Here is a 12,165-nt window from a genome sequence, read left to right as displayed (position 1 = left end):
AACAACATTTTTAAGAACCAGTTCATTCCTGTTTTTCCCTCAAATGAAATAACAACTAATTTACAGAGTAAACAGTGTGATGGGATACTGCTGCTGACTCGAAATCTCACCGTTTTACTGGCTAAACCTCCCACTATGATAAACCTCTCACTATGATAAACCTCCTTACTATGATAAACCTCTCACTATGACTTCAAGATGCTGGAAAATGTTCTTAATTTAAGAGATCTATGGAAGATCTATCTCAGCCCCTTTATCAATCAGTCCAGCTGCTCACATCAGATAGAAAATAAAATGTTCACTGGCCTGGAAAACTACAGCAGAGCATTTGAAATATTCACTTTAACTCCCTATAATCAAGAGTTTAAAGTGGAATCTTTGGAAGTTGAGCAGATGGTCAGAGTTTGCTTTAATGTGTCTACAATTACCTTGTACATTTTACTTTTTATATGTATTTTTTTTATTTATCCATATTTTTATCCTAAGTGTATATATTAGTATATTTTTTGCATGCCTTATACCCCAGTGTTTTTAGAGATTTTTATAATTTTATTTACCTATTTCATATTATATGTTTCATGTTGCACGATTGTACCATAAAAAAATCCTAGTTGTGAACTCCTTCACTAACAATGGCAATAAACCCGATTCTGATTCTGTTTCAATGGATGGTAAACATTTTTAATATTTTTTATTTGCTGTTTTTTTGCTTATAACTATTTCATGATAATAATTTTAGCATTATATTATTTAGTTTTCTACGGAAGAGGATTAGGGCCACTGGGAAAAAGAAAAAGTTAAATGATTTTTAAATTGTATTTCAGTTTAACATGGGGAAAAAAGTCAGAATTCTGCCTTTAATCTCAGAATTCTGAGTTTAAATCAGTTAACTTTTAAACTTTTTTTTTCAAGGGCCCTAATCCTCTTCCGTAGCTTTCCAATTATAATCTATAAAAAAAATTAAGACATAAAAAAAAAAATACCTCTAACGTTTGATGTAAAAAACTATGTTTGACTTGTTTCGAAAACGGCCCTTATTGTGAAAGTACTGACCGGATGTTGAATGTGTAATTCCGGCGTTTCGAGAGGAAGCTGCTGAACCGGAAGCCAAACAAGGGATTCGGGTTTGAGGAATGTTACGTGTCATTTTCAGAGTTTCAGTCATTCAGGAATCTACCCAGCATCTTCATTGGTCAGCTCACAGTAAGTTTTAATCCCTCTAAATTATTTACACACAGTTATTTACTCACGAAACCTGATTAATCAGCTGCTAGCCTCCAGTTTCTGATCTATTCTGCCATATAAATCAAGCTAAAGCAGCTAGCTGAGCTCAAACTCCATGAAACTTGATTTCAGCTTTTATTTTATTCACCTATTTTTATTCAGACTCTATTATATTTTAGGGTTTTGCTATTTAGACTTTAGCTTCTGTGTTTGGTGAAGATTTTGACAAACTTTCTGGGAATGGAGCGTCTAGTTTCATTTCTGGTGATAATTTAAGTATTGATCATCTAAAAACATGTTAATTTTTTACAATTTATTAAAAGAGTCATATATATATATTTATGTTATATCAAATATAGTATAATATCAAAATGAAGGTTATTTTCTGATTAGGTGAGCTGTAAAGAGGAATAAAATGCTTTATGAAAGCAAAACCTGATAAAAATGAGTCTGTTGATTAAACTAAACATGAGAAGTTTAGCTAAATAAAATAAAATTTAGAACATTATAGATCCATAAATAATTTCTACTCCTGGTTCAATGTTTTTATGTAAATGATGGCACCAATTCTCCTTTCTTAAATCAAACTTCTTTGAAAAGTCCCAGTTTTTATCATCTGAGCTGTTTTGTTTTGTTTTGTTGACAGATATTATTCAGAAACTGGATGTGCTGAAGCTTCACAGCCACACATGGAGTCAGAAACACAGATTTAAATAAAAGTCATGCCTGATTTCCTTATGAGCGAATGAAATCATGTGACCAGAGTCCACAGTTTGACAGCAGACATGTTTCCTAACATCACTCCATCCCAGCTGAAATAAACTGGCAGATCGATGGTTTCGCTGTTTTTAAGATGAAGCTGAGTTACAAACTGTTTATTTATAATAGTTTATAAAGAGCCCAGAGTTTGGGCTACTATATAAAACCTGGAACTAAACTCTATTTCTGACATTTTGATTAAAAAAAGCTTCCAGGATGGAAGAGAAACATCTTCAAACATGGAAACAAAGTCCAGTGGATTGTTTTTTTATTTATTTATTTATTTTTTAAACTTTTTTGGAATGATTTTTAAACCATTTTTATAGTTTTCTAAGGTTTCAGCCTATCCTAACTTCCCAAACATTTCAGCCTGTAATCTACGGCTGAAACAATTAATCTGATTAATTAATCATCAACTAATCTAGTAATTGATTAATCCTTAACTGGAGTTTAGAGACTCTAAAAATGATAGAGAAATCCACTTAGAGTACTTAATAATACCAATATTTAAAAAAAAATAAAAAATCATAAAATAAATAAATAATCAACATTTTGCATTTAAGATTTAAAAGAAAGTCTGTCGATCTGTTCTATTTAGAACTCCTCAAGTGAGAAAGTTTTAGTTTTACCTGGTTTAACTTTATTAAAAGTCTTATCATTAAGGAATCTTTGGATATACATTTAATAATAAAACAATTGAAAAAATAATTAACAGATTAATTGATTTGGAAAATAACAGTTACTAGTTGCAGCCCTGATTCCAAAAATAAGCATAACGACCGCATAAAAATACACATAATTACTTGATTTATGAACATGACGTTCACTAAACATCTTTAATTTTTTTTAATGATATTTAATAATTAAATTAATCATTTTAGATTTATTTAATGAAGCATTTATTAGAGTATTAAATATTTTAATATTGTATTAGAGAAATAACTAAGTATAACATTAACAGATTTTAATGTGGCATTCATATTTATATAATGTACGATACATTTTGCTCCTATATGTACCTCAGGGCTCACAATGATTGTGAAAATCCTCTCACAATGTCCACTTTATGACCCCCCATCTAGTGAACGTTTTTGTTGTAAAAGTTTATTAGAATTTGGGTAAAATCTTTTCAGCTGATGCGATTAAATTATTATTTCTGCTGTTGTGAGATCCGTCCTCTGCCGCTGCTTAAATTTGACGGTGGCAGAGCTTGATGAATCATTTTTAAGTTTTATAATAAAAATAACGGAAAAATTCAAGATGTGAAATATGCAAACTGAACGTTTTATTAGTGCTGAGTTGATATTTGAGAAGAAAGATTCTGACTTTTCTAGAATAAATAGAAAACTTGTCAACCTAACTGAGGCTCTAATGTGTCTCCAGGCGTTTAAACAGAATTAATGATGAATTGAAGCAGCTGTTTGAAGTCCAGCTCATCATTCTTGGTTTCCTCCGTTTTCTCAGGCATCCCCCGTCCCCCCCCCTCCTTCCATCTCTTCTCACTGCTGCTAACGGCTGAAGGATGAAGGCGTTGATCCTGGTCGGCGGCTACGGGACGCGGCTGCGGCCGCTCACCCTGAGCGTCCCCAAACCGCTGGTGGAGTTCTGCAACAAGCCCATTCTGCTGCACCAGGTGGAGGCGCTGGTCAAGGTGAGGAGGAGCCGCTGGCGATGCTGACCGGGTTGATGTTGAACTCTATTGATCGGTCGCCGTGTCCCTGGGTCCGTTGTTTGCAGGCCGGGGTGAACCACGTAGTCCTGGCTGTCAGCTACATGTCGGAGCTGCTGGAGAGAGAGATGAGAGTCCAGGAGCAGCGGGTGAGTTCCAAAACCCGCCGCAATTCCCTTCCACTTACATTCAGTTCAACTGTTCAACCATCGGATTCATCGGCGACAGTAAAACTATCGTTCTTATCCAACGTTTCTTTCCATGGATTGAAGAAACCAGATTTCACAGAAAATTCTCCTTTTTAAGGAATTTTAACTGAACATTCGACATCTGCCAATAAAATATATAACATTTAACGTTAAAAAAACTCCTATTGATCTTATTCTAAGAGGAAAAATCCTCCTTCTATATTCAGATCATCTTATTTTCCTGCTCAAAGTAAAAGGAAAAGATCTATTTGAAAAATATCTACTTTTTCAGTGTCAAATGATCTTAAGTCTCACTACTCTGCAAAAAAAAAAAAAAGTATTTTCTCTTTTTTGGAGCATTTAGATAAAATCATTTGATCATTGGAAAATATATGTTTTATATTTGAAACAAGAAATAATTCCATGACCTTATTTCAAGGACCTAATTAATGATCTGATTTAAGGACATCTTCAGATCATCTTATTGATCAGCTGAAATCTAATAAACTATAACAGAACATTTCTGTTGATTCTAAACTTTGAGATTAATCTTTAAAAAAGTCTTAAAAGTCCAGTCAGCAAGGAATGACCACTGGATCATTATTCATACCTTTATACGTTTGATCATTTGATACGTGATTTAATGAATTTAGTGTAAATCTGGGAGTCTGGGAGCGGCCATTTTTGCCCAAATATAGTAGCCCCTCCCTCCTGCCATCTTCCAGCAGTGACGTCACGGTGCGGTAAGCCTAGCGCCATTCTCCCCGCTTTACAAGCTAAATCAATGGGAACTACTAGACACATCTGCAATCAACAACAATTATTGAAGATTTCCAGAGGACTTCACCATTGAAATTCACCAGAGCTATAGTGAAACTGACAATGCCCACGTGCATGGCAGCTGGATGCTGGAATACATCGGGTAAAAGAAAAAAAAAAGAGTTATTCCACCTTTCTGATTCCTGATCCTCCACGGACGGGTTGGTCGTTGGATCGCCAACTTGAAGAGGGAGGATTTGCCATCGAACTTCTGGCCAGAGAAAAAACACGTAATATGTAGCCAACATTTGGAAGAAGAATGTTTTCAAGATGACTTGGATAATAGCGCGTTGTGACAAACACCAGATACAGCACTGGGACTTGATCAACAGCCGATACCGCACCGTGACGTCACTAACCAGTAGGTGGCAGTAGTGTTCTTTGACAAACATGGACGCCTCCAGTAAAGCACATTCACATGAAAAGTCCTCTGAATTAAAAACACTGATCATTTATTGAACAGGATGGAATCATTTCAGATTTAAAGAACTTTCAGAAGTTTGAATTCTGAAAATGAGCGACTTTTCCTTTAATGCATCTTTTTGCGAATCCAAAGTTTTCCTGACTGCTTCCCTGTTTCCTTCCTCAGCTCGGCATCCGGATCTCTCTGTCTCATGAGAAGGAGCCTCTGGGAACTGGTGAGGTCCTTCATTCCTTCAGGCAAAATGTGGCTGAGGGTTGTTTTAGATACAAGAACGTGTGCAAAGCAACAAGGTGCATTAATAGACTTCATGTAGATGTTTACAGATGGGAAAGCAAGGGCCACAAAAAAGACAGAAACTCTGTAAATATTTGATTTAAAGTCAGAATCTCTAGAATATTTTTTACACATTTCATTAGTTAGAAATGCAGCAGGCGTTAAAACTGCGTGTGTTTCTGCAGCGGGGCCCCTGGCTCTGGCCCGAGAGCTGCTGAACGTGGACAACGAGCCGTTCTTCGTCCTCAACTCGGACGTCATCTGCGACTTTCCTTTCAAAGACCTGCTGCAGTTCCACCGCGGCCACGGCAAGGAGGGGACCATCGTGGTGAGAAACCATCAGAAATACGTCCTTTATGTGATGCTAGTGGAAAATAAAGTATTAAAAAATCAACAGCCATTTTACTCCCAGTACAGCCAAACAAAAAACTGTACAGAGCTACAAATATTAAAACTTTATTTTATTTTTTAAATATCTGCAAAAAGAAATCTGTCTCCATTTTAAGCACCAAACTGTTTATTTTCTGTTTTCAGTTTTTAAAATTAGGCCAAAACATAAAAATGTCATTGAGCCCGGCAGGCCCGCTAATGGGCCCAACTGACATCTGCTGCTGTTTATCTATTTAAAGAAATGGCCCAAACACAGTCACCTGGTGTTTCATCCACACGCCTTTCAAATGGGGCGCTAACAGTTCCAAAACATGTTTTAAAATATTTTTTTCACAAGTACGTTTTGTTTTATAGCTGTGTAAAAAAAAAAATTAATAAATAAAAACGAGATGTAAAATTCCACCTGACATGTGTGACTCTGCGGCAGTAATGTATGGAGGATTAAAAAGTGCCAAAATTAAATAAATAAATACAGCATTAAATAAATAATTAAATGTGTCAATAATTAATTAAATGTGGAATTAAAAAAATAAATGTGTCATTCATTATTTAAAACCACGTCACTAATATAAAGTCTCACAATTAAATAAATAAATACAGCGATAAACAATTAATTAAATGTGTAATTCATTAAATAAATAAGGAATTAAATATATAAATGTGTCATTAGTTTAATAAAATACGTCTTCATTTTATTAAAAAAATATATCTAATTATTTCAGTGTGCATTTAATTATTTCATGTGTCGCAGTGCATCGAAACCATTAAAAGAATCTGTCAAACTCACCCATCAAAGTTAGGGGGCGGGGTTAACGCAAATCGAGTCTCTGTAATCGATTTGCTTCGCCTTAATGTGCAGGGTGACCAATCAGGTGTTAGATAACCGCCCCCTAACTTTGATGGCTGAGTTTGACAGATTCTTTTAATGGTTTCGATGCACTGCGACACAGGAAATAATTAAATGCACACTGAAATAATTAGATATATTTTTTTAATAAAATGAAGACGTATTTTATTAAACTAATGACACATTTATATATTTAATTCCTTATTTATTTAATGAATTACACATTTAATTAATTGTTTATCGCTGTATTTTTTTACTTAATTGTGGCACTTTATATTAGTGACGTGGTTTTAATTAATGAGTGACACATTTATTTTTTAATTCCACATTTAATTAATTATTGACACATTTAATTATTTATTTAAAGCTGTATTTGTTTATTTAATTTTGGCACTTTTTATCCTCCATAGTAATGCAACAGCAGGTGTTCATTTTAAGCCCCGTCCCCTAATGGCCTTTTCAAGGAAGGGTCATAGTTACTTGCTCTGTTATTCTTATTTTCTATTCAGTTTGGTGATATTTTTGGTAAATTTCAATAAAACGGCTAAATCTTAGGAGCAAAGGCTTTGCCTGATGCAGAATTATCTCCAATAATGGAAATTAGCATATTTATCTAAACAGATTCCCTTTTATAAGTGAAAAATTTATTTTTGCAGTTTTGGCATTGTGATAAAATCCCATTTCCTCCTAGCACTCTTCCCACTAAAACCTCTGTGGAATAAAAATGCTTCAACTTATTCAGTCCAAATTAGCTTCACTTATAGTCAAGATGTGGATCTATAAAGTCTGAGGGTTCATCCAGAGTTTTAATTGGAGTTTCATGGTGTTTTGAAGTTTTTTATTTTGGAAAAAAATAGGTGAGGCTAAATTTTTTACTTTCCGCCGGTCATTAAAAAGCATTAAAAGTCATTAAGTTATTATTTTTTTTTAATTAAGGCCTTAATTGGCATTAAAATTCTTTAAATTTGATTATCGTGGCATTTAAAATGCTTTATTTAAAAACAAAGAAAGTTTATTAAAACAACTTCATCAGATATTTCAGATGTACCTGGTTCCGCATGTTTGCGCACATTTTTTGTTTCTGTATTTTAGCAGCTTAGAGTTTCAGAACAAGAGATTTTTATTTATGCTTATATTTACGTAGCTTTTTTTTTATTAGTGGTGCTAATTTGAAGCAAACGGAGATCAGAGAGGAAAGAGGAGGACAGGTAGACATCGAAGGCTAGCCTCTGCTTACGGCGGGCCGCTCTGCTTCTCCTCCAAACATTTATTCCTTAAGGAACTAGATTTATTCCTGAGCTAAACGAAGCAAATCTGAAGGAAACCTGTGAGAACAAAATTAAAACTCGTTTTTTTTATTGTTCTTTGTGTCTTTTAATGAATGAAAAATAAAATCTACAGCATTTAGGTTTAGTTTGGTCAAACAACAAACGATAGCAGGAGATGTAGCTTTGGATGAGTTCTGATCTGATGGAAATACGTACGTCTTGTTGGCAGGTAACACGTGTGGAAGAGCCGTCCAAATACGGCGTGGTGGTTTATGAGGCGGAGAGCGGCAGGATCCAACGCTTCGTCGAGAAACCGCAGGTCTTCGTCTCCAACAAGATCAACGCCGGCATCTACATCTTCAATCCCAGCATGCTCAGCAGGATACAGGTGAGGCTTAGCTTCCTACTCACCTGCCACTGAAGCCAGAAGATGAACTTTCTGCCTTAGCTCTGTGCCAATCGATGGTCGCCTAGCAACCATTGCTGCTTGTTGTGATTAGCTCTCTAAGCAGTAGAATAGTATTTTTTTTCCTTTTTTTGTGAAATTAAACTCAGTTTATTTTTATATCGCCAATTCACAACACGTCATCTCAAGGCAGTTTCCAGTTCAACCAGATCATCCAGTGAAACTGATTCAAAGGGCAAACCAGTTGATTGCATTGACTCATTGACTCTTCAGCAATCCCTCACACTAAGCATGCTTGTAGCGACAGTGGAGAGGAAAAACTCCCTTTGAACAGGAAGAAACCTCCAGCAGAACCAGGCTCAGTGTGAGCGGCCATCTGCTGAGGCCCACTGGGGTTCAAGGAGACAGAAGCAGACATAGAAAAAGAAGCATAGATACAAAAAGCAACTGTCAACCAGCTCCACAGGCGGCCCGTCCAGGAAACACACAGTCAGGGAGACGAGCTCCGAGCCAGCTCCCATGTCAGAGGATGAAGAGAGCACATCCAGTTAGTCACAGTCAGAGAAACAGGACTACACTGGAAAACAGGCCGAGCTCCAACATCTAGAAACAAAGGTGTTGATGGCAGCAGCACAGCTGATATTTCTCTCCAGGATGGAGTCACAGCCAAACAGGAACAGACCAGATGAAGCTACTATGAGAAAAAGCAGAGAGAGCAGAACGTTAGAGATTGAACTAATAGATTCTGCAGAGTGGGAGAATAGAGATAGAATGAAGCAGAATGATGAAAAAGGGGTCCCTGTGTCCTCCAGCAGTCTAAGCCTATAGCAGCATATATTAACATACCGTTCTTTTACTGGATAAAACCTGGAACTCAACCATAATTCTGACATTTTGAATTGAAAAAGCTTCCTGGATGGAAGAGAAACATCTTCAAACTTGGAAACAAAGTCCAGTGGATTGATTTTAACTTTTTTGGAATGAATATGACCTGAAAAACTGAGAATCTTCACCAGCGTACATTAACATACAAATATGAACTGTATTAATATTGATTTATTAGAGATTTTTGCAGATAGTTTGACCGCTGCTGTTCTGTTTGTGTGCAGCTCAGACCGACGTCCATCGAAAAGGAAATATTTCCTGTCATGGCAGGGGAGAGCCATCTGTACGCCATGGAGCTGCAGGGTAACTATCAGTCAGACGGTACCATTAGCCGGCTGCAGGCTTAGAACCCAGTCCAAAAGAACCGGCTCTATTATAGCTTTTCTTTCCTTGAAGCCAGCAGCTGAGTGCATGACAGGATTTACCAAGTGCTGTCAAACACAGCAGCAGTTTCAGTAAACAAACCATTAGAAAGATGGAGATGATGTGTTCAGAATAATAAGAATAGAATCTGTATCTACCAGAGGATTTAGAAATGATGTTTTTTGCTTTTTTTAGAGCAGAAAGTGTACCAAAGATAAAGGCTGGTTTAGTTTGTAGCTCATGGTGGGAGGGCTCAGTTCTTCCTGTTTTAGCATCAGAATAAAAGTGTTTATGGTGGAGGAAAAAAAAATGACCCACTCTGGTTTTTTGCAGCTCACAGCTCCACCACACGTAAGTGTTTGGATCTTTTCTCACATCCAAACGTTTGTAGTTCTGGAGAGGAGACGACCGTAGACGAGCGCAGAAATAGAGCAGAAATACGGAGTCAATTTTGTTCCATTATTGTTACAAAAACAGGTTTTGTAAATGAATAAAAAAATGTTACAGATTTCATTTTTTATCTATATATATTTTTTTCAAATTATTTTTTTTTTACGGGTTATATATTTTCAAATATCTGTTTCTCAGTTTGAGTTTTACAAATTGCTGTCTTTCCTCTGGAGTGAGGAAGTAAAGAAGCGTTTCTATCAGTCTGCTGGACGTTAGCAACGATATTTTAGTTTTTTGTATTTTTTAATGGTCATGAGTGAGAGTTTTTAATAAACTTGAAGTGAGGAGAATGCGACGTGTAAAATGCAGTTTAATAAGCATGCATTCGTACAAATCAGTCTTAAACAGAAATTTAAGCAACATGAATCTTAGAAAACAGAAAAGTTTCTCTGAGAACCTTTTTGTTGGTTAAGAAGTTTAATTTCTTGGTTGCTTTTTCTTTAAATTTCCATTTTTAAAAAGGTTTTGTTTGCTTCTGACGATGTTGAAACAAAATTCACTCCATACAGAAATCCTTCTGGTCAGCCCATTGATCTGAACCGGGTGCTCGACCACATCCCCGTCTCTCTCTCTCCTTCCTCTCGTCCTGTAGACACACCAGCGTTTCCAGTAATCAGTGTTTTTACCCCATAGGTAGCTACTGTGAACGTTCTTTGCTTATTTAATAATTTGGGTCAAATTGATCTGCGTCGCTTTCAGGCAAACAGTCCGTTTCTGGGAGTTTGTTCAGCTTTTTCATTTCCTGACCGCCTGTTCTCTGTAGGGTTCTGGATGGACATCGGCCAGCCCAAAGACTTCCTGACGGGAATGTGTATGTACCTGCATTCGCTACGGCAACACGCTCCAGAGAGGCTGCGTACGGGACCCGGTTTCCTTGGCAACGTCCTGGTGGTGAGTGCAGCTTGTTGATGGATTGATGGACGGAGGAGGAAGAACCACTAAACGGCCGGAACGGTCTGTCTGCAGGACCCGACGGCGCAGATCGGGGAGAACTGCACCATCGGGCCGAACGTCACCATCGGCGCCGGAGTCGTGGTGGAGGACGGCGTGAGGATTAAGCGATGCACGGTACTGAAGGGGTCGAGGGTGCGATCGCACTCCTGGTTGGAGAGCTGCATCGTCGGGTGGAGCTCCTCTGTGGGGCAGTGGGTGAGTGCAGGCGGGTCCCGCCCACCGGGACATGCATTTACAGTTGGACAGAACGTCCTCGGTCGAAGGGGTCAGGCCACCTTCTCCTCTTACTGAAACGTTTCATGTTTTCCCTAAAAATTTAAATAAGCTGTAGGTTGTTTTGAAATGCGACACATTTCCTCTGGCAGACATTTAACAAAAGAATTATTTGCGTTTTATCCAAAGGCCATGTCAGCAAAATGTTTTTTAATGGACTAATAGAGCAGCAGAACCTTAGCTTTAGCAGAGCAGCGGCGGCTTAAAGGCTGATTTGTTTCTGGGTTGTCTGTGTCTTCAGGTGCGAATGGAGAACGTGACGGTGTTGGGAGAGGACGTGATCGTAAACGACGAGCTCTACCTGAACGGCGCCAACGTCCTGCCCCATAAATCCATCAACGAGTCGGTCCCAGAGCCGCGCATCATCATGTAGCGCCACGCGGGGGAAGTGGGAGGAAAATCTGGACGTCATCATCCTCTGCTAACCGATCGGCCAGCGCTGTGCCTGCGTGAGGCGAGGAGAAACCCAACAGGTGGAAGATAAACGACCGGCGCTTTTCTTTTTTTATTTAAATTTGATTTGGACTCGTTTTTGGCCCTGCTTGGCTGCAGCCTCCTAAAGTCAGAAATCAGGACTCAAAGGGCAGGGACTCCAAACTGACAGAGGACAAACGCCTTCGTCCTGAAGGGAACGGACATGATGGAGGGGAAACGAAGGGAGGGGGTGGTGCACCTGGTGGTAGGGTAAAGATGGACGGGTTTCTGGGTGGTGGGCTTAGAGAAAGAAACATTGCTACTTTGACTTTATGCATTTAGTCTCTGAAGGATCAAACGACAGCCTCCATGTCCAAATCATGACTGTTGCTCAGAAAGTTTGAAAAACGTGTTAAAATGTGAACATTTGTTATTTCTTTGTCAGCCTGATGAATGTAGAGCAGCAGAACTTCGCCTCTAACATCAGAACCTGGAATGAGGTGAAGTGTGGAGCCGACATATAGTGAAGCAGTTTTAGATTAAAACTGATCAAACTCAA

The 12,165-nt window shown here is 37.9% G+C and overlaps 1 protein-coding gene across 1 annotated transcript; it reads left to right on the top strand.

The window, feature by feature from the left end:
- The first annotated feature begins 1,078 nt into the window (after positions 1 to 1,078).
- gmppb (GDP-mannose pyrophosphorylase B) lies at positions 1,079 to 12,165 on the top strand. Its single transcript, XM_038279663.1, has 10 exons — positions 1,079 to 1,203; positions 3,448 to 3,634; positions 3,721 to 3,801; positions 5,249 to 5,297; positions 5,542 to 5,684; positions 8,091 to 8,249; positions 9,377 to 9,455; positions 10,729 to 10,856; positions 10,932 to 11,114; positions 11,434 to 12,165. The coding sequence occupies exons 2-10, from the start codon at positions 3,506 to 3,508 to the stop codon at positions 11,563 to 11,565; spliced, it is 1,083 nt and encodes a 360-aa protein (XP_038135591.1). The 5' UTR covers positions 1,079 to 1,203; positions 3,448 to 3,505; the 3' UTR covers positions 11,566 to 12,165.

This window comes from Cyprinodon tularosa, unplaced genomic scaffold (genome assembly GCF_016077235.1).
Source record: "Cyprinodon tularosa strain WSP-4 unplaced genomic scaffold, ASM1607723v1 ctg152, whole genome shotgun sequence".
Lineage (NCBI taxonomy): Eukaryota > Metazoa > Chordata > Actinopteri > Cyprinodontiformes > Cyprinodontidae > Cyprinodon > Cyprinodon tularosa.
The sequence above is the reverse complement of the archived record's forward strand: the minus strand, read 5'-3'. Positions and strand labels throughout refer to the sequence as shown.

Bases quoted from the DNA above. Each gene is read 5' to 3' on its own strand.
- gmppb (XM_038279663.1), top strand. From the start codon at position 3,506: ATGAAGGCGTTGATCCTGGTCGGCGGCTACGGGACGCGGCTGCGGCCG. The intron at 8,250-9,376 runs GTGAGGCTTAGC...GTTTGTGTGCAG, and splicing joins GCATGCTCAGCAGGATACAG to CTCAGACCGACGTCCATCGA. The intron at 10,857-10,931 runs GTGAGTGCAGCT...GTCTGTCTGCAG, and splicing joins TCCTTGGCAACGTCCTGGTG to GACCCGACGGCGCAGATCGG.